General features: G+C 36.3%; 1 protein-coding gene across 2 annotated transcripts in view; it reads left to right on the forward strand.

The window, feature by feature from the left end:
* Positions 1–20,020, forward strand: part of C6H10orf90 (chromosome 6 C10orf90 homolog) — a 301,626-nt gene extending 281,606 nt beyond the window's left edge. For both annotated transcript variants that reach the window (XM_058189026.1, XM_058189027.1), the window contains exons 8-10: positions 17,218–17,281; positions 18,550–18,649; positions 19,356–20,020. In XM_058189026.1, coding sequence (XP_058045009.1) covers positions 17,218–17,281; positions 18,550–18,649; positions 19,356–19,394 — 203 coding nt within the window. In that variant the 3' untranslated portion in view covers positions 19,395–20,020. The remainder of the gene's footprint in view (positions 1–17,217; positions 17,282–18,549; positions 18,650–19,355) is intronic.
* Positions 20,021–24,103: the final 4,083 nt, after the last annotated feature.

Consider the following 24,103-nt stretch of genomic DNA (forward strand, 5'->3'; position numbering starts at 1 on the left):
TATTACTGAAGATAATATTTCTTTATAATATAATATCTGCAAAAATGAGATCAGCAAACGGAAGTTCATTCAAGCCATAAACAAAATTGCCAAAACCAATCTCAACCTCAACAAACTTAGAGCAAGACCTGATTTATCTTTTCTGCAACGGATTCGCTCCCGTGAACTTCACACAGAACTCAAATGAAGACAGGACGAAGGAGAAACCAACCTTTACATCGACTACCGTGCTGACTGCCTAAAAAGAAAAACCAACAGTCAATTGGCCAACATCCAACATCCAACATCAAAACAGTCAATTGGCCAACATTTAACCCCCCATCAATCAATCAAATCAATCAAAGCATCCAACCATCTGTCTCACTGAACATCAATCAAAGCATCCAACCATCTGTCTCACCGAACATCAATCAAAGCATCCAACCATCTGTCGCACCGAACATCAATCAAAGCATCAAACCATCTGTCGCACCAACCAACCTCCAACTGTCTGTTGAACAGAACCCCCAAACATTCGTAGTTCAAGCAACCAACCTTCAAATACCCTTTGAACAGAACCTCCAAACATTTGTGGATCCGAACCCCCAACCAACTATCATCAATAACTAGGCACTCACGCCCCTTATTTCCTCTTCACCAAACACTGCAGACTTTAAATGCAAATTGATAAATGCAAGAAACATTGTGAACAAATTGCCTGAATTTATCTTCATGTTAAAAAATGGTACATTTGATATTATATTTGTATGTGAAACATGGCTTAACTCATCCATCCCTGACTCCATTATTTCAGACAAAGAGTACCACATTTTTAGATCAGACCATGAAACCTGCAGAGGAGGTGGAATAGCTATCATTCATAAAAAAATCACTGAATCTAAAAAATGTTCAAGTTGCACATAATCTAGCTATCCCAGAAACTATTGTATGCATCCTATCCCTTAACACCACACTTCGATTCCTACTATGCTACAGAGCCTCTGACTACGACATTGCACATGCGAACAAGTTAACCTCACTACTATCTTGGGCTACCTCTTGCCCATATCCTCTCATCTTCCTGGGTGACCTCAGTCTACCTCTTATTAACTGGATAACAAATGATTGTACAACTGAACTGATCCAAGCTACCCTATAGCTGTCGAAGTGCTATCCCGGTGTCTGGAAGCTGTACGGGTCTGGATGGGGAGAAACAGACTCAAGCTCAATCCCTCCAAGACGGAGTGGCTGTGGATGCCGGCACCCCGGTACAGTCAGCTGCAGCCGCGGCTGACTGTGGGGGGCGAGTTATTGGCCCCAATGGAAAGGGTGCGCAACTTGGGTGTCCTCTTGGATGGACGGCTGTCATTCGACGATCATTTGGCGGCCGTCTCCAAGAGGGCTTTTCACCAAGTACGCTTGGTTCGCCAGTTGCGCCCCTTCCTTGACCGGGATGCCTTATGCACGGTCACTCATGCTCTTGTCACTTCCCATTTGGATTATTGCAATGCTCTCTACATGGGGCTGCCCTTAAAGTGCACCCGGAGGCTGCAGCTAGTCCAGAATGCAGCTGCGTGGGTAATAGTGGGAGCAACTTGTTGCTCCCATGTAACACCACTCCTGCGCAGTCTGCACTGGCTTCCTGTGGTCTTTCGGGTGCGCTTTAAGATTTTGGTTACCACCTTTAAAGCGCTCCATGGCTTAGGGCCCGGGTACTTACGGGACTGCCTGCTGTTACCCTATGCCTCCCACCGACCCGTACGCTCACAGAGATGGCCTTCTCAGGGTGCCATCCGCCAAACAATGTCGGCTGGCGGCCCCCAGGGGTAGGGCCTTCTCTGTTGGAGCTCCCACGCTTTGGAACGAACTTCCCCCTGGTCTACGTCTAGTGCCTGATCTTCGGACTTTTCGCCGTGAGCTGAAAACGCACCTATTTATTCAAGCGGGACTGGCTTAGAAGTTTTACTAAATTTTAATTGGGGCTATTTATATTTTAGGGTTTTAAACTGTTTTAATTTTGGCCATCTTGTAATATGTTTTGTTTTAGTCTTGTTTTAAAGTGTATATTGTGGATTTTTATTTGGCTGTACACCGCCCTGAGTCCTTCGGGAGAAGGGCGGTATAAAAATCGAATAAAATAAATAAATAAATAAATAAATATACAATGCTGTTACAAATCTAGGTCTTGAACAATTAGTAACTAACAATACAAGACTCAACAACTGCCTTGACCTCATCTTCTGCAATAACACAAACTCAATTTATGGGATACAAATAAAAGAACCCTTTTCCAACAGTGACCACAGCATGATAGACTTTTGCCTCAATATATGCCCTTACAAAAATCGTCATTATAATAGTATTCCAATCTACAATTTCAAAAAAGTCAATTATGACCTTATAAACACCTACCTCTCATTTCTTGACTGGCAAAATCTATTCTCAACCTGTATCACTGCTGAAGACCACTACAAAATTTTCCTACTTGAAGTCAATAGAGCCATTAAACTCTACGCACCACTAACCACCACCAAAATCAGGAAAAACAAATTACCCATATCAATAAAAAAGCTTCAATCCAAAAAAATAAAATCCCTTTGGAGAAAAAACAAAAAGGGGCGTGTAACTAATTTCAAAAACTGTTAAAGATATATGCAACCAAATAAAAATTGAATGCACCAATTACCACACCAAGCAAGAAGAAGACCTTCTGCACACAAATTCCAATCGTGCTTTTTATAATTTTGTGAATAACAAACTTAATGACTCAAGATCCATTCCACCACTAAAAGAACCTAATGGCAAAGAAAATAATGATGAAACAGTCAAAGCAAACCTCTTCAACACATTCTTTGGCTCAGTCTTCGTTAACAGTAATGGCTCATACCCGACATTCCCCAATCGTACCAACAATGACTATAATGATCTAACACATATAGACTTCACAGAAGATAATGTTGAAAAAGCTCTTTGCAAACTGAAACCATCCCTATCTATTAGACCTGATGGAATATGTGCATACTTCTTAAAAAAACTTTCCACTAATATAGCAGAACCCCTAAGCATAATCTTTGAAAAAGCTTTCACGACCAGTTCCCTTCCCAAACTTTGGTCACTAGCCACAGTGATCCCTGTCTTCAAAAAAGGAGACTCCAGCTTAGTTGAAAATTACAGACCTCTCTCTCTATGCTGTGTTACCTTCAAAGTTATGGAATCTATCATCAACCAATCCATTACTCTCCACCTAGAAACAAACAATCTACTCTTAAATAAACAATTTGGCTTCAGGAAAAAATTATCATGTAATTTACAACTTCTCCACTGCAAAAACATATGGACTACAAATCTTGATCAAGGCAAAGCAATAGATGCAATTTACATAGACTTCTGTAAAGCTTTTGACTCAGTAGTACATGACAAACCTCTCCTAAAACTAAAATCTTACGGCATTTCAGGACCCCTCCACAATTGGATAACAGCTTTTCTGTCAAACAGACAACAAGTGGTCAAAATTGGCAATGCTTTATATAATTCTGTTCCTGTCAAAAGTGGCGTTCCCCAAGGCAGCGTTCTTGGACCAACACCCTTCATATTATACATTAATGATCTCTGTGACCAAATTACAAGTAATTATGTTCTCTTTGCTGATGATGTCAAACTATTTAACACCACCAACAATACAGCTACTCTTCAAAAAGACCTTGACTTTGTGTCAGAAGGGTCTAAAACCTGGCAACTCCAAATCTCAACCAGCAAATGCTCTGTCTTACACATTGGGAAAAAGAATCCAAACACTAAATACAAACTCGATGGACATTACCTTACAGATGACCCCCACCCAGTCAAAGACCTTGGAGTCTTCATATCCAATGACCTAAGTGCCAAAGCTCACTGCAACTACATCGCAAAAAAGTCATTAAGACTTGTTAACCTAATCTTATGTAGCTTCTTCTCCAGAAACACTACACTACTAACCAGAGTTTATAAAACATTTACTAGACCAATTCTTGAATACAGTTCGCCTGTCTGGAACCCATACCACATTTCAGACATCAATACAATTGAGCGTGTCCAGAAATATTTTACAAGAAGAGTTCTCCACTCCTCTGAATATAACAAAATACCTTATGCCACCAGACTTGAAATCTTGGGTTTAGAAAACTTAGAACTCCACCGCCTTCGACAGGACCTATGTTTAACTCATAGAATCATCTATTGCAATGTCCTTCCTGTTGAGGATTACTTCAGCTTCAATCACAACAATACAAGAGCAAACAATAGATTTAAACTTAATGTTAACCGCTTCAATCTTGATTGCAGAAAATATGACTTCAGTAACAGAGTTATTAATGCTTGGAACACACTACCAGACTCTGTGGTATCTTCTCAAAATCCCCAAAACTTTAACCAAAAACTATCTACTGTTGACCTCACCCCATTCCTAAGAGGTCTGTAAGGGGCATGCATAAGAGTATAAACGTGCCTACCGTTCCTGTCCTACTGTTTCCTTTCACTATATCCAATTTATATAGTTATTACATACTTATATATATGCTTATATATTATATAGTTAATTCATGCTTATGCTTATATATACTGTTGTGACAAAATAAATAAAATAAAAAATAAAATAAAAATTTCTGTCACTTAATATCTTTATTAGTCAGCCAAAGAACAATAGCCTACCGTCTCTACTGAATAATAGATACCTTTACATTAACTTTTGCCCATACTTAAATGGTTGTCATCTTATTTATGTGGATTTAAAATATTCTAGAGAGTATAGAAACTATCAGATTTTATAATGCTTTTCTAATCTTCAAAACTCATGCTTTGTAAGTGGCTTTTTTTTAGCAGTTACAGTTTGTTCTTTTATACAATTCCTTGTGGTGTGGTGCAACAAGAAGTCAAACGTAGACAAAGAAAACCGATTCCTAGAGAAACAAAGAAAACAACATAGAAGGTTTAAATTCACTTGGAAACAATTCTGCTTGTGCAAATAACATTAAACTATAACTTAATATTAGGGGACATGGTGGCTCAGTGGCTAAGACACTGAGCTTGTCAATCGAAAGGTCGGCAGTTCAGTGGTTCGAATCCCTAGTGCCACATAATGGGGTGAGCTCCCCTTACTTGTCCCAGCTTCTGCCAACCTAGCAGTTTGAAAATAGAAAGTAGCAGCACGTAACAAATGCAAGTAGAAAAATAGGGACCACCTTTGGTGGGAAGCTAACAGCGTTCCATATGCCTTTGGCATTTAGTCATGCTGGCCACATGACCACAGAGACATCTTCGGACAGTACTGGCTCTTCAGCTTTGAAACAGAGATGAGCACCGTCCCCTAGAATCGGGAACGACTAGCACATATGTGCAAGTGGAACCTTTACCTTTACCTTTACCTTATAGCTTATATGCATCAAATTTTCCTTATAGCTTATATGCATCAAATTTTCTCATCTAGGTAAAGGTAAAGAGACTCATGTTCATACGAACTGAACTCTTTCAGATGCAACTTAATGAATTTAACTCTTATTTCATGATTGTCTTTTCCATTTTTCCATTTTCTAACCTGACTTTTAAAAGCCAAATCATGACCTAAATACAGTTGAGATTTTGGGAGATTTTAAAAACATATATATATTTGTCCTTGTCATTTTTTTCTTCCTAAAGCCTCCTTTAGGTTGTTTTTTTTAATATTCAGTTTGGCTGTTCAGCTGGGATATGAGAACCAATGGTTTCATGATTTGACTTATACTATACCTGCTGAGCAGGAAAAAAATAACCTTGAAAGCATCTCTTCTCTCAGAGTTATCTTGGAAACAAATATACTGCTGCAGAAATTTTAAACCTTAGTAGCAAAGTTTTAGTTGTAAAAATGTGGATCATGAAAGTGAAGGCATTCAAACATGTGAGACTCAATTATGGGTGAGATCAACCATGTAGGAAATAGAGATAATGTGAATTCTCTAGCTATCCCTTTCCTTGTATCAATTTTGATTACAACTTAGAAAAACTATAAAGAGGGCCAAAAAGTGACTTGTCTGCAGGTTGCTTGATCTATGGAGAGTTCATTTAAACATATGAAAAACAGAAAATTTTAGAGGATATAATGATGTGATAGAAATTGGCACACTACATATACTGAACATTTGTTTAACAAAATGAAAACAAACCTATTGAGTTTCAGCACTGAACCTTTGTCACTATGTACATCAATTTATATCTGATAAAATGAATAGAATAATAGTTTGAAGAGGCCATTTTAGACAAACTGAGTCTAGTCCCCTTAGTATTTGAATTTATATTTCTGATTCCAAGTTGTTATCACAGCCTTTGCTTGAAAATATCCAACAAAGGAAGAGCCCAATTGGTTCAAGGTCAAAAAGCTTTTACAATTAGGAATTTAATTTTTGTTATGTTCCTTTGGAATGTGCTTCCCTGTAATGTTATTAATAAAATTGTTTTAATGTTTTTAACATTAAAAACAGAGTTAAATTGGGAGACCATTATATCTGGAAAGACAAAATAGCCCATAGTCTTTAATCTGATGCCATCCCTAACCCTTTCCAACATTGCACCCATCATTACTGTAACCAAGGCCATCAGCTTGGTTGCTTGTTGTCCTCTTTTTCTCCTCTTTCTTTCCACCATTCCCAGCATTAGAGCTTTCTCTAGAAATCTAGGTATTTGCATAATCTGTCCATAGGATAATTGGAGCCTTGTAATCTATGCCTCAAGTGAGAACTCTGGGGTTTTTTTGTTCAATGATTCATTGATTCTTTGATTAATTTTCTTGACTGACAATGGGTTTCTCGAGTCTTCTTTAATACCAAAGTTCAAAAGCCTCATTGCTCTTCTATCTTGCTTCTTCAAAGTCTAACTTTCACTTCCATCATGTGTGTCCCTGAGAATACTGTTGTTCACCCTGTTCCGATTCTTTGAAAGTATAGAAAGTATAGACAGAAAACACCTGTGACCCTCCAGAGCTGTTGCTGAGATGGGTGGCAATAGAAATCAAATAAATAAATCTGAATATTTTTTCTGAAGCCTTCATAGCTGCTCTACCAAGTGCTAGTCTGCAGTTTCTGCATATTTCATGACTACTTGTTCTTTTATTATTGATGATTAATTCTAAAAGGCAGAAGTTATCTACAGCATCAGCTCTACATTGTCAATTCTAAACTGGTTGTTGTACCTACTGTCATTATATCTATATATATTCTTTATATTTATTTTTAGTCCCATTTTTTCATTATGCTTCTTAACTATGTATAGTATGATACAAAATTCAATTCCTTCTTAACTTCCATTGCAGGAATCTAATTTTTCTTAGACAAACGTTTATATTCTTTGGTGAGGTAATGTTATATAGCTAGTCCTTGAGTTACAACAATTTGTTCATAGGTTGTTCAAAGTTATGACGGCATTGAAAAAAATGAGTTATGATTGGTCCCTGAAGTTACAGCTATTGCAGTGCCCTGGTGGTCATGTAATCAAAATTTGAGTGCTTGGCAGTTGCCCACGCTTATGACCTAGGGTGCGTTTCAATTACCCCCACCTACCTATTTCCCTCCCCATTTATGTGCTTTTGGTTGCTCAGCTCAGCTCAGCTGCATTCCTTAGTGACAGGGTTGGGACTGAAGTAGAGGCTGGGCCGTTCAGCACTCTCAGCCATCTGCCACTGTTCCCAGGCCTCGACTTCAGCCTCAGAGCTGCTGCTGCCACTGACAAAGGCTTCCACAAGCCCTAAATGACAACCAGCCACCCCAGCACAAAAACCCAACTGGCTTAGCTGCCCTCCAAAACCATAGGCCCTGTCAAGCCCAGCTGACCTTCACCATCTCCTTCTTCCTGCTGTTACTGAGGTGCACCTGGCCTGACTCTAGGCCAGGCAGTTGCTGTCTGCTCTAGGGCTTTTTCCCAAAGCCATTCATGTTATTCTCTAATTGTGTGCACTATTCTGCAAATAGTCCCAAAGGTGTTTTTTTCAAGAGGCAACTGGACTTTTTGGTTTTTTCTGAAGATGTTTTGCTTCTTATCCAAGAAGTTTCTTCAGCTCTGACTGGATTGTGGAGAAGGGACATCCAGTCAGAGCTGAAGAAGCTTCTTGGATGAGAAGCGCAATGTCTTCAAAGAAAAACCAGAAAGTCCAGTTGCCTCTTGAAAAAAACACTTTTGGGACAACCATGACCTGGATGACTGAGAATCTCCGTAGATATTCTGCAAATACCTGGGACTCCCTCTACTTCCAGTTTAACAATCCATGCATCTGGAATTACAACAGAAATGGGGAGTGCCAGGATTCCTGTTGCTAAGCAATACAATCACATGATGTTACACTTTATAGTTACATCATGTAATGTTAATGATGGACATTTGGGTTCCATTTGCAGTCATAAATCGAGGACAATTTGCATTCTATAAACCATAGGGGAAAGGGCAAAAAATTAAATTTAAGGTGGTTTAAATCTAATTATGGTTACATTAATGAAACAATTACTTTGATCACACCTCATGTATTTAATAATTTTCTCTTCTGTCATATTAAAAATGACAGTTCAGTGGCAACTTGGAAACGGTTAAATTGATAAATAGTGCATCTCAATTCCCCTTGACAAAGCAGTTTTCACACATCCCCTTCTTTGCTTCCGGGTTGGTTGAGTTCTTCAATTGTCAGGACCGACAGCTTAAGACATTGCGCTGCCTGAGGTGAAGGGGGAAATGTCCCCTTTTATTCTTCAGCAGTGGTGAAGAGACAGTGTACTTGATCAAGTCTGAAGTTGCAGGTCAACTGAGAGTGCAGGTCAAACTATATAGCATGAAGCCTCTTCCACAGAATCCTTCTCCTACACAGCTGCTAGTCTGACTTCATGCAAAGGCCTGGTCAACCATGTTAATTGCTCTCTGGAAACTAAAAGGAGCTAGAAATGCAAGACGGGCTTAAATTTCCAGCACTTCGACTAACCCTGTTACCTTATTGCATGTTTCCTGATTTTAATCCTCATTCATTGTCTCCTTATAATTATGCTAAATCGGTGCACATAGTCAGCCTTCAGAGGCTTCTTAACAAGTCAACCTGCGCTGGATATACTGAAGTGTTCTTGATATTGCAGTAAAGATGATGACTGCTTTTTCTAAGCTTGAATAAAACTGGATTCGGATGAGCATTTTTCATAGTAATGCTGTCTCAGCGGCAATTCCAGAGTTGCCGTGATACCAAAACAAAGAACGGTGAAGATTATTCCCTATCTGTTTCACGTGTGAAATAGGATCTTGACTGAGAATAGAGGAGCATTAGCCCCCTCATGAATTATTGGTGGAGTTCCTATTTACATATTCCACCCCGAGATGTTTATTAGCTGTAGTTATATTGTATGCAAGAGATGCCAATTTTTTTTAGAAAGGAATGTTATATGGCTGATGCTATCATCAAACCACCTTCATGCCAAACAATATGAAACTCATTTTTATTAACTTTTGTGTTGTATAATTTTAATGTTTCATTTCAAGAAAACTAATTAATGTAAGACAAACTACTTGCTGTGGACAATACTGGATAAATTAGAGATTTCCCTGTAATGAACTGAATAAAAATGATGTTGAAATAATGACTTAAACCTCAAAAACTATGATGTATTTATTTTAGTGACAAGAATACCAGCTATTTATAATACTTTAAATCAACATAATGAACAGTCCTGGGACCTTAATATAATATATATATATATATGAGTGTTTGTGTAATGTGCAAAAGTATATGTCTTTCTTATTTTGTATGTTAATGTTAGTTCTCTCTCCTTTCCAAAGTTTTCCCAAAAATCACAGCTTAGAGAATTGTAAAGCTGATGTCCATCTCTGCATCTAATACTTGTTTGTTTCTGTTGGCATTTTATAGATTTATGTTACAGAGGGCTTCTGAAATCCATATTTTCACAAGTACTTAGAAATAAGAAAATTGACAGTCTCCCTTTGTGTTTTCAAGTAATTACTTCTGTGTTGGTTTGGAAGACATTCAGAGACACCCTTCAGTGGACTAATAATTGTTTAGAGCTTACGAATACATTCTTTTTAGCAAAAGGAGCCAATTTTCTGTCTCTTCCCAATTTTTTAATGCTTTAGGAAGGTTGTAAATGCTAACATCAGGATCTGGGATTAGGGGCCTTGAACAAAGACTTTAGATGTTTATTTCATCTGCAGTACTGTTTCATGCTTTGCTTTATGGCTTATGTATTCTCTTTTCTTCTTAGAGTGTTTATATTTTGCTATTGTATTGAGAATGCTCCATTTACACAAAATATAATTATCCTGATGATACCAATATTCTTCAGTATAAAAATCAGTATTTGTATTGCAAAAAGCTTTCCTCCACCCCGAAAACTGTCCTATTCATGATGTTATTCAGGCAAATGAATGCATCATAACACATCTTCATTGCTGAAGGGCAATGCTTTTTTGACATTTTTTTTCTAAGGGAATGTTTTCCTTGTGCTGCAGTTCAGATTCATCTACTTGGACGCTCATTCAATTCTGTTCCTCAACTTGCTAACATTTCGTCATTTAGACATCAATTTTGAATCCCTCACCTGGGTTTCAAAAGCTTCCACTTAAAATCAGAACTTCGTGGCTCTCCTCACTTCCCAGAAATCACTAGCAGCTGTTCCCTGCAAGATCTGACAGATTGGACCAGTAGAGCTGCGAAAAGGTGGTCCTGTAAATTCTTAGGAGCAAAGCTGTGAAAAGACCAATATAAATTAATCCCAGCATCTTAAATTTATGAGTAAGAGAATTCAGGGGCCCCATTTTTGCTCCTGTTTGTTTCCCAGGAGTCAAAATATACAATGTATGCAAGCAGTAGCATCCTAGGCCAGTTGTAGTTTCTGAATATTCTTCAAAGGCAGTTTTCACATGAAGTACATTGCAATAATACAATAAGGCGGTGATAAGGTCATGCATCACTGTAGTTGGGTCCTTTGTACCAGATTGGGTCAGAATTGGTGCAGCAACAAAACCAGGCAAAACTTAGTTATGGCTTCTACCTGCTTTTTAAAAGAAGCTATGAGTCCAGGAAGAGCCGTGGGTCATGAACCTGCTTGTTCAAGGGTGGTGTTTGTCAGTAGAGATAACACTGCCATTGACAGATAATCCCAGTATCTAAACAGTAATTCTGTTACTATTAGGCTTCTTCTTCAATCTGTTCTTTTCCGTTTAGATACTTATAGCTTGCAAGCAGCTGGATTTGTCATCAGTAGCATTTTCCCAAAGGCCAGGGATGGCAATATAAAACTGGGTGCAGTATTGATGATTAATGTACCTCAAACAGTCAGATCACTTCCCCCAGTCACATTAGCTATTAAGATGTAGGGGACAGAGGGGCTCCACATGTCAGAGCCACTGGGCTGACCTCTTCTTCCCACTCCCACAGCATCAATATATAAGGAACAATTGCACATTGACTCAGTAAATGGTATCACTTCGAAACTAAAAACGGTTTTTCTCCTCTTAAGTAAATACTAAAGGACACATACCTTGTGTTCATGAATAGCCTGAAGAAACTTATGTAATTATATATAAAATACACATAGCACCTTTAGAATAGAAGAAGAGAATGTGAATCAAACAAGAAGAAGATCTTGTTCCAGAGCACTGGAAAATAGTTATCATGTACATATATCATACTAATCCGAATTGTGATATATACTGCTTATAACATACAATATTTCAAGCCAGTATGGTGCGTCAAAAGAAGGCAACAAAAACCGTCTGACAGATTTACAGATCAATTCTAATTATATGTAGAAGGAAGTAAGTCTCAGTAGTTATCTCTCTGGCTCTTATTTCGAAAGAGCATCAGCCACTGAGTCTCTGCTTCTTTGGAGACATCCGTCATCACAGTTTTTTGAAGCCAAAAGTGTATTTAGGATTAGACTGTGAGTGGCAGAATGAATTAAAAAAGCTTGGAAAAAAATTGATTTCATTAGATTTTAAGGCTGCAATCCTATGGTACCTGTGTGATCTAGAGATCAAGAGATTCATCAGAGCATTTCCTCTAGAGCCTGGAGAGTCATCTCAGAATTTCAGAGACAGGGAAAGAAGTCACACTTGAGATAAATGTATTTTAATATTAGCATGTAAGCTATACAACTCCTGGATATGGTATAGGTTTCTTTCCTCTAGATTCAGTGGAAGCGAATTTAGGCATGTATGTAAAGGAAAGTTGTGCTAGAATTGGATACCTCAAACAAGAAAGATCATTCCACAGTCTTGGAGTCATTTCTGTAAAGCCCCAAACTTCTTAGCTTCATTAGTGATAGAAAGCAAAAGAATAGTGTAAGAAACCCATCCCATTCCCATAGGATTTTCAGGGGTTTTGCAGAAATACATATATTTAAGAATTCGCAATTCAATACAATCCAAATGCATCAGACAGAGGCCAGGACATTTTTTTTTTAATCCAGGAAAACTAATCCAGAAAAGACTGGGGTGCCAGCTGGAAGAACTTCATCTTTCACTTCTTTTGGAAGGTGGCTAAAATTAAGCATAATCCCATTTCAGTGGAAGCGAATTTAGGCATGTATGTAAAGGAAAGTTGTGCTAGAATTGGATACCTCAAACAAGAAAGATCATTCCACAGTCTTGGAGTCATTTCTGTAAAGCCCCAAACTTCTTAGCTTCATTAGTGATAGAAAGCAAAAGAATAGTGTAAGAAACCCATCCCATTCCCATAGGATTTTCAGGGGTTTTGCAGAAATACATATATTTAAGAATTCGCAATTCAATACAATCCAAATGCATCAGACAGAGGCCAGGACATTTTTTTTTTAATCCAGGAAAACTAATCCAGAAAAGACTGGGGTGCCAGCTGGAAGAACTTCATCTTTCACTTCTTTTGGAAGGTGGCTAAAATTAAGCATAATCCCATTTCCAGTGGAAGGCATTTCTAGAGGTATAACATTACTATAGAGAAGCAGGATCTCTGTGCCTTGGCTCACCATATTTTCCCAAAGCAAGGGAATCACCAGCTGCTTTTCCTGCCAAAATCAAGCTTTTGGCACCCTATAAAAGAACACCAACCAAACTAGCTACGGAGTCATTGTAAAATATTGCCCCCTTCCCATTTCCAAAGGTTTGCTCGGAAGGATACCACGATTAATGGGATTAAAAGCTGCCCAAAAAAGACCATCCAGATTCTAAAATCATCTACTGGTATAACTTAAGGAGTCTCCACAATAGAACAAGGGATGGATCTGATCGCAAAATTGCACAGAATTCCGTTCTTTAGGGTAGGAGGTAATAGGTTCTTCACGATTTTCTCAACAATCTTCACTAAAAAGAAGAAGATTGGAGACTGCAACAGTTATCCAATATCTCTGGATACAGTGGGGATATCTTAAGATGGGGAGCTTACCACTTCCTCCTGCCTACCTGCCCTTACAAATGTGATTGTTTATGAGAGGATGACACCACTCCAAACAAATCTGAAACGTGTGCATTGTAGCAAAGTGATACTGTCCTAAATTTCTTCAATGGGACTTAAGTAGGTGAACACAGGATGCTACCTTGATTATTAGGCAGATCCAGGGGTGAAATGCTCCCGGTTAGGACCGGATCGGCCAATCTGGCAGTGATGGTGGCGGGTGGTTCAGAGAACCAGTAGCAAAAATCCCTGCCCCCCTCCCTTCCACATGCCCAGATGAGCCACGCGATCATCAGAGGTATTTTATATTTTTAAAAGCATTTTTTCTTTGGCTGAAAAAATGCTTTTAAAAGTAAAAAAAAAAGCCTCTGATGATCACGTGGCTCAGCTGGGATTGTCAGAACCTTTTCAAAGCCAAAGAGGCTGTAAAAAATGCTTTGAAAGGGTTCTGGCTATCAGACAACTCAGCTGGGATCGTCAGAACCCTTTCAAAGCATTTTATTCTACAACCTTTTTGGCTGAAGAGGTTGTAGAAAAAATGCTTTTAAAAGTAAAAAAAAAAGTTGGCCATGCCCATCCAGTCACATTACACCCCCCCAATCAAGCCACGCCCACATTTCACCCCTGGGCAGATCTCTTATGGATATACACACAAGTTGTGTATATTGAAGCAAGTTGAAAAATGAAGAAGGTGGAGGGACCGCAGTTGCTCTTGCAGAATTAAAAATATATGTCAAGGTAGAGTGGATAGTTGAGTGAATTAGATACAGTATGTCTATGATTATCTATGCATATGTACAGTGTTTGAACTTCCAGGTAGATGCATCTCGGTGCTTTGTTTGGAAGTAAGCCGAGTGTGATTTATATGCGAGATTGCACTGGAGCTGAGAAAGAGGGAGGTCTATCTCTAAAGACAAATGATCAGCAGATGGGTTCTGTGATCAGATTATCAAATAAATGGATATTTACTTTGTCATGCAACATTCAAAGAAAGGTGATTCATTATACATTAATGACCTCTGTGACCATATTATAAGTAATTGTGTTCTCTTCACCGACGATGTTAAACTATTTTTTTAATAAAAAAGTTTTATTTTTACATTCATATCCAACAACTCATCCAATGTACAGTCACATACAATTAGTCGGGCTTGCCCAATCACCACCCCCTCCTTTTAACTCTCTTCCCTCTTTTACCTTCTTCTACTTTCCAGAGCTTTCTCCCCTTCTCTTATCTACATCCTCTCCTCCCTCCACCCTACACCTTCTTTCTCCCTCTTCTACCCCTCTTCCTTCCTCTTCTCCCACTTCTACCCCTCTTCTCCTCTTTCCTACCTCCTACTCTCTCCTCCTTTCTCCCTCCCCACCATTCTAAAATGGTAGCTGGGCAGACCCGACCCTACATTAATTATATTTATACATCTTCAATAATCCCTGTACATTAACCATCACTCCATCCTCTACCCTCATCCCGCCCCCAGTTCCCCTCCCCCTTACCCCCAACTTCCCAGAACAAAATGCAGGGTATCAAAACTAACAATCATAATCCAAAATAAATCTTAAATTATAATCTCTAGTCACTCCACACATAATCACACTCTCAATTCCCCTCTCCTTCAAAAATATATCTAATACAAAATATTTCCTATATTTCATATGCTATTCGATATTTTTTTATCTGATACTTATTTTGAATATAATCAATCCACATTTTCCATTCTAAAATATATTTTTCTTGTGTATAGTCTTTCAAATAAGCAGAAATTTTTGCCATTTCTGCCAGATTTGATACTTTAAGTGTCCATTCTTCAGTTGTAGGTAATTCTTCTTTCTTCCAATATTGAGCAATCAAAAGTCTTGTTAAAGTCCTGTTAAACTATTTAACACTACCAACAATATAGCTACTCTTCAAAAAGACCTTGACTTTGTGTTGGAATGGTCAATAATTTGGCAACTCCAAATCTCAACCAGAAAATGCTCTGTCTTACACATTGGAAAAAAGAATCTGAACATTAAATACAAGCTCGATGGACATTACCTTGTAGATGATCCCCACCCCGTTAAAGACCTTGGAGTTTTCATATCAAATGATCTAAGTGCCAAAGCCCACTGCAACTACATTGCAAAAAAGGCTTTCAGAGTTGTAAACTTAATCCTGCATAGCTTCTTCTCCAGAAACACTACATTACTAACCAGAGCATATAAAACATTTGCTAGACCAATTCTTGAATACAGATCGCCTGTCTGGAACCCATACCTCATTTCGGACATTAATACAATTGAGCGTGTCCAGAAATATTTTACAAGGAGAGTTCTCCACTCCTCTGATTACAACAAAATACCTTATGCCACCAGACTTGAAAGAAAATTTAGAACTCCGCCACCTTCCACATGACCTGAGTTTAACTCATAGAATCATCTGTTACAATGTCCTTCCTGTTGAAGACTACTTCAGCTTCAATCACAACAATACACGAGCAGACAATAGATTTAAGCTTAATGGGAACCACTCCAATCTTGATTGCAGAAAATATGACTTCAGTAACAGAATTGTTAATGCCTGGAATGCACTACCAGACTCTGTTGTCTCTTCCCAGAATCCCCAATGCTTTAACCAAAAACTATCTACTATTGACCTATCTACTATCTACTATCCCATTCCTAAGTGGTCTGTAAGGGGCATGCATAAGAGCACAAGCGTGCCTACTGTTCCTGTCCTAATGTTCCCTTTAATTGTATCCAATTCGTATAGTTATTACATGCTTATATATATATATGCTTATATATCATATAGTTATTTCATGCTTATGCCTATATATACTGTTGTGACAAATAAATAAATAAAATAAATGTTAATCAAGGAAGACAGGATTAAACTATTTCAGTTCTCCAGAATCTGTATTCTAAAACTTAACTCCTGGAATTAGAACTCATTAAAGAAAATCTGTATGAGTTTTGCTTCCTTGATTGTGTGCTGCAGTTAAGAGGCTTGACAATCGGAAACACCTGGTAAGGGGGAGTTGAAACCATGTCAAACAGCATCCTTACTAGTTGGCCTTCTGGAAGATCAGTGCTTTACAACTTCTCATGCCCAGCATGGTAGCCATTTTGCAGGTCAGAATACCAAATGTGGTCAGAATACCAAATGTGCCTACCATTCAAAGATTTTAAGAATTCTCAGACAACACCTGTAAGATATTGTTATATGATTGAGATATATGAAGATATATAGAGAGCCAATATGGTTTAGTGGTTAAGACACCAAGCTAGAACGCAAGAGGCTATGAGTTCAAGTCCCACTTTAGCCATGAAAAACAGCTGGGTGACCTTGGGCCAGTCACTCTCTCTCATCCCAACTCACTTCACAGATTGTGGGGAGAATAGGAGGGTGAAGGTTTGTTAGATATGTTCATCGCCCTGAGTCATTTCTAAAAATAATAAAGGCAGGCTATAAATAGATAAATAAAAATAAAACACCTTGCTATTCCTAATCATCCTAATTTTGCCAGGCATAATGCTATTGTAAAATGTATGTTGGTATAAAATAGTGATTGAATACAGCAGTCTACCTAGAAAAACTAAACTTGAATTAGGAGAAATGGGAAGCAAAGCAAGAGTAGTAAGTAGGAGGGAGTATTGTCTATAATCCCCCACTTTCCTCTTCAGAGAAGCAACTAGAATTCGTGTGATGCTGAATCAGAAAAATTGCCATTGTAGCTCTTGCACTTTTGATGTATGCTAAAAGCAAAAGCAAAACAGCTACTTGTCTCATGGAAGTTTGCTAATATTACTAGTACAATGTAACTTTTTTTTCTAATTATTAGATAACCTGTTCAAACCAAAGGAACGGTACATTTCAGAAAAGGAGATGCATATGCGATCAAAAAGGTAGGAGCATCCTAAGCGGCATAGAGGTTTTTCCATCATGAACTTGATTCTTTTCCCTTCATCTTCTCCTTTCCTCATAAGCAATCACAAATCCTCAGGTTTGGTCTGATTTACTTTATAGCTTTATACAAATTAAATCCATCATTTTATTGTAGGGCATATTGAATGTAATAATGGGACTGTGCAATAAATGATATTAATTTCTTGGGATGCAGTTTGTATTTTCTTAGTTTCATTTGAATATATATCACATCTATGTTATTTCGACTTTTGTTGGGCAGCTGGTTGGGATCAGAATGTTCTTGGCTGTGTTCTTAGACTGCCTGGGAGATCATCGTAGCCACTGGCTGAGATGATTCCTTTAGGTACCTTCTATCAAAGTGCAAACAGCAGCTAGCATACCCAGAGCAAAAATACAATTTGATACGATTTGATAATAGCCAATTTCTAAATACTTTCATGGGCAGGTGTGTGTTTCTGGCAGGACTACATTTGGTATCTCGAGGTGGGCAGAAAGGAGAGATGTGTACAAGAGATTCTTCTCAGATAAGGCACTCATGAGAATTATCTTTTACAAAAACTAAGATGAGAAATGCTGGATCCTTTATATATCATTATTATGTATTATATATATTTGGTTCTCCCCAAAAGTCATTAAAAAGGTACAATTCACAGTCAATATTATATTCTGAAAATGTTGACATATTTAGAATAGATACCATAACATAAACCATAATAGAGGACATTATGGGTTTAGTAGAAAAAACATAAGTAACTGAAATGATAGAAGGTAATATTTTTTAAACATGTAGATTTACTTATTTGCCTTATTGTTTTGAACATTTTACCTGCTATACTGTCTTAACATGTGGCATATTAGATCTATTAAAAAACAATTAAAGCATATTTTGAAATGCATCGCATCAAAAGCCAATTGAGAGCTGCATTCTAGAATAAGGGGCATGCATAAGAGCACAAACTTCCTGTCGTTCCTGTCCTATTGTTTTTCTTTTTCTCCTTCTTTTATATATATATATATATATATATATATATATATATATATGTATGTATGTATGTATGTATATATATATATATATATATATATGCATATTCCTCCTAATATTTACTCATATATATGTTTATACACTATATAATCTTTTTTGTATGATACTTATATATATTGTTGTGACAAAATAAATAAATAAATAAAATCAAAATAAATAAATAAAAATAATTAAAGATAACTACACTATGTTTAATTGTTGCAGAATTTATAACAATCTTCCTGAAGTGAAGAAGAAACAAGAAGAGAAACAGAAACGGATAATCATACAGAGCAACAGAAAGCGGGTTGAAATATTTAAAAAGGTAAAAGATTTCCAATCAATTGTTACAATACAAACCCAGCCCCCCCCCTCCCATTTATTATACAGTAAAACAGGAAGATGAGTCCTCAACATTCTCTTTCTATTTTTTTCTCATAACTGACCTACAGCTTTAGCATAATAAAGCAGAAATTTCATATCCTACATTCCTCCATTTGTGCTTTGAGCATCAAGGGGGAATGTAAATGAAATTTTGAAATTATACAATAAATTATGTTTATTATACAATAAACATTAATATATATATTCCATTTATACACTGCATCAACTTAATAACTTTTAAATTTTGCATATAATTGTGAAATCTTATTGGGGCATGCTCAAATTTAATAGGGCTCAAAAACCATATGTAACATAATTGTGTTAGATCCACTTGTAAGATTTGTAGAGATGGACAATTAGCCAGCTTTATAAAATTCATTTTTGAGAAAGTACTGAACAAAATAAATCTGTGTATCTCTTAAGAAAATAAGTTCTTGTCACAGTGAAGAAAAAAGTGTTTTTAATAAGAATACATGGTTTCTATTGTTATAAATATTATCTATTACGCTGTAATTATATCATGCATTGTTATTTTTACATTGCACATGTAAATTGCTTATATTATGATTCTGAGATGTTCATCCTTTGTCCTTAAAATGTTTAGTGTTACAGCTTTTATGTTTGCCTTTATGTTTGTTTTCCTTCAGCAATTATTGGACCAACTTCTTCAAAGAAATACAGAATGAATAAAGATTCCTGGATACGACACATCATTCTTCTTGGAACTCCAAGGCCTTTGAAAATTAAAAAGCCATATAAATCTAGAATGACCTTTAATCACAAAGCAACCTTATTTGTTTATGGACAAAGAAAATAGCTTGGTTTTTTTTTTAAAGTAATTCTGGAAAGTTACTGGATTAGATTCCAGTGAGACAGCTTTAAAATGGTTTTATGCAATTGTTAAGGTAAACACATTATTTATTTTCTGTCTTTTAAACCACAAAGATGACTTTTAAAATTATGACTGCAGGATATTTAAGCTTATCTACAATAAACATTAATATATGTATTCCATTTATACATTGCATCAACTTAATAACTTTTAAATAAAAGGGGAAATGAATATAGCTGTTATTATAGTTAGAAACAAACCTATAATAGTAAGGATGACTATTTAGTTGAACTTCAAATTTAAATTAATGGCTAATATAACAGGCAAATATTTTAATCTACAAAGAACTGTATTTCTGTTTCATATAATGAATAGGATACCAGTTTAAAATAATATTTAATATCTAGTTATTATAATCAAACATATTTACTAAGCCATGTAATTTTGCATTGTTCTATATTAATTTGAAACAATATATTTAAAAACTTGATTATTTCGATCAGTCAACATGAAAGGTTATACAATTCAAAATAACAAATGTATAGTCCACAAATGTTCAAATTATTATTTGTATATTCCGTGATAAAGAAAGCTAAAGCTCATTCAAATAAATAAAGGAGACCAAGCTCTATCAATTTATTAATCTCAAAATTATTATTAAAATGCAAAACAACATTCATACATTTGTATCAGTATAATATCAGTTCTAAAGTCAGAACTGAAAAAGCTTCTTGGGTGAGAAGTGAAACATCTTCAAAGAAAAACCAGAAAGTCCAGTTGCCTATTGAAAAAGCACTTTTGGGACAACATTCTTAATAGTTTACACTTTCCAACAATGTTAGATAATCCACACATAATAGGTTTTTCAGATTTAAGGATATGCCCCATACCTGATTGCTATAAAAAAAGCAGGGAGGGAGGGAAGGAAGGAAGGAAGGAAGGAAGGAAGGAAGGAAGGAAGGAAGGAAGGAAGGAAGGAAGGAAGGAAGGAAGGAAGGAAGGAAGGAAGGAAAATCTTTGCTGCACAAATAGACAAACAACTCATCCTCACCCTTCCCCACATGCTTTCTGGAGGTGGCTGATGGAAAGTTATTGGTGTTGATATTAGTAATTGCTTAGTTGTCCAATGAAACATCTGCAAGAAAACCACTAAGCTCAGAGAGCACTTCACAAGGACTTCACAGTTCAACCCTGCACTACATATATTGTCTTTATTTATTTTATTTATTTTTATTTGTCACAACATCATACAAAAAGATTATATAGTATATACACATATAAACATATATAGGAAGAAGAAAAGAAAAACAATAGGACAGGAACGGTAGGCACGTTTGTGCGCTTATGCACGCCCCTTATGGTCCTCTTAGGAATGGGGTGAGGTCAATAGTAGAAAGTTTTTGGTTAAAGCTGTTAGGATTATGGGAAGAGACCACAGAGTCAGGTAAAGTATTCCAAGCACTGATGATTCTGTTGCAGAAGTCGTATTTTCTGCAATCTAGATTAAAGCGGTTTACATTAAGTTTAAATCTATTGGTTGCCCTTGTATTATTGCAATTAAAGCTGAAGTAGTCTTTGACAGGAAGGACATTACAATAGATGATTCTGTGAGCTAAACTTAGGTCTTGTCGAAGGCGACGGAGTTCCAAGTTTTCTAAGCCTAGGATTTCAAGTCTGGTGGGATAAGGTATTTTGTTGTTTTCAGAGGAATGGAGAACTCTTCTTGTAAAATATTTCTGGACACGTTCAATTGTATTGATGTCAGAGATGTGGTGAGGGTTCCAAACAGGTGAGCTGTATCTTCTATTGATACCAGTCAAAGGAACAAGCCAGCCAATTGCCTCGAAGAATCTGACCAACTGGCACTAAGTAAGTAAGTAAGTAAGTAAGTGAGTGAGTAAGTAACTAAGTAAGTAAATAAGTAAGTAAGTAAGTATATTGTTGAAGGACAGGCAAATTAATGAAAGAGTTGATCTTTTAATGACCTTCTCATTCCTGACACAGTTGATTGTGGTTTAGTTTCTGACAGTTAAAATAGTTCAAACAAATAGTTTAAATAGTTTAATTTTAAACAAAACTTGAATTGTTTGGGATTAAAACAAATTAAGACCTTTCCCTCACCTCAGTGTGTTTGTTCAGCATGCTCTATCCCTCTCTTCTATTGATCCAATTAAATATGTAATGCCTACAGAATTGGTTCACACAGACTTGTGGGGTCGACTCTACATAGATGACACTGTATTTGTAAACACACACCATCTGTACAACCCAGGTATTGGAAAAAGACAAAGACATATGATGTTTTGTACACACTGATGCAAAAACCTTAGTAAAACTGTCTGGCTTAAAAATTAATTGATTGCTAGAGTTGATGTAGAAATGCTGGGCTCAACCTCATCAGGAAGCTGAACTCAATGACTTCAACTGGGCTAAAGAATTTACCACCATAGGGATCAATACGGTGACTGCAATGTTTACATTTAAAAAAATTGTATTTGATCTTCAAAAAATAATATCTAGTACTTTTGTTTAGTGGACTGTTACTATATTCTCTTTCCTCTGCATAGAATGTTTTTATGCTGCTTATAGCCTGACCATTGACCTGAATCTTTCTAAAAAATCATGCTATATTTATTCTACTGATACCAGAAATGGCATAGCATTTGGAAGACAGTTTTGAATTTGTCCAAAACTGCTTTTTGGCATTTAAAATTTATTCATCTCATTTCTTTTGTATTCATAGATACATGTGCACTAATTTTCAAGAACAAAGATAAAATAAATAGCAAATCTCAAAAAAAGCATCAAGTACAGTTCTTAGCAAACAGCAAATAGGATGCCTGAGGCGAATCATTGGCAGGAAACAATGGTGTATCTATATCTATATATCTATATATCTATATCTATATATCTGTATCTGTATCATCTATCTATCTATCATCTATCATATTAACTCAACTCATTCTATTGCTTCATACTTTTCCATGTGGGTGGAAAAGAATGACAATCTTTAGGAAAAATCTAGATGTTTATGAAGTCTTTACTTCTGCATTTTTTTTTTTTAAATTAATCTTTGTTTTAGGAAAACAAAGTTTAGGCAGTAAGTACTTAAATATTGTTTCAGCTGCAATTCCAGAATACCTGCTCATATGATATTATTTCAAAGTTCCAAGTTTCATAACCTTAGTACTATATTGTGGTATTAATAACATTTTTCCAAGATCAACAAGAATATAAATTGTAATTGCATTCTTATTCAGTGTGAAATGAGAAACTGATTTGTAATTGCAACTATTGCAATATTGTATTGTATTTTTATTGTGTTTCCTTTATAAATATTATATGTATAGAACTGCTTGTTTATAAAAATGTTTATACATAAGAGTTGGAGACATGACCCATATGATTTAAAAATATTGTATGTTCTTATTACAAGACTTTATTTAGCTTTTCATTTAATGATTTGAATAATATCCAAGATTTTATTTTAATATCCAAGATTTTCCTAGAATTATTTGAAGGCCCTTAATCAGAAGCAGGCTCCCAAACAAATTTGTAATTCAGAATTAAATGTCTTGGACATTAGCAAAGGGGGATTACATTATTTTTTTTCCTATTTGTTATAACTGGATTGGCACAAACAACTAACTCTAGAAAAGCATACATAACCCTTAGCAGTAACTGGAAGTTGAGGCTTAAGAAGATTGCTGTCCATAAACTGGTAAATTAGATATCTATTTGTGTTTTATTTTTTCCCCTTGACTCTTTATGTTGCTTCCACAGATGACAGTCTATTGCTAACACTATTGACTTGGTCTCTCTCCCATTATATTTCCCATTTAAAATGGGTCTCTTGGCACTCACTGATTTCTAGCTGCACCTGACTACATTTTGAAAAATATGCTTTCAATTTTCTAAAATAAGACATAAAGGAAAGCTTCAGTCTCCAGAATCATCTTTTTTGCCATAATTCTAGGCCCCATTTGGACCCGGTTAAGTTTTCAAAGAAAAATTAAAATAATTGACAACCAATGGTTTAGTCTGGAAATGTGACCTTCTACCCCAGAAGTAAGAGAAGCAAATGGGAATATTGGGACCATACTTTTAGAAGGGGGGAAGAGTGTATGGAGGATGATAGGTAACATTAACGTTTTATAATTTGTTTTCCTTGTTTCCATGGCAGTCCTAAATATCTGGCTAGAATTGGGGACAATCACCTGCTAATACATGTGAGGACTCCGAAATATTATATAAGACTCACAACTTATACAAAACCAAAAAGTATTCTTTCTTGCTATCTCCATTACTGATAGTAGTTAATTTCAAAATTCATATTGATATTGTTGTGACCTGTTGATCATTGAATCTTCTTTTCTAATAAGATATTTTATGCAAGCAGCATCAAAATAATTGATTTAAATTTATCCTGGTGCAACTCCTGCAGCATGGTCATCTTCAGTGCATTTGAATAGCATTTTGAAAGAAAAAAACTTTACATTCCTTTTTTTTAATTGGAACAAATTTGAGCTGCCCATTTGCTTCCTGAAAGTAAACATCTGCCCT

This window comes from Ahaetulla prasina, chromosome 6 (genome assembly GCF_028640845.1).
Source record: "Ahaetulla prasina isolate Xishuangbanna chromosome 6, ASM2864084v1, whole genome shotgun sequence".
NCBI lineage: Eukaryota > Metazoa > Chordata > Lepidosauria > Squamata > Colubridae > Ahaetulla > Ahaetulla prasina.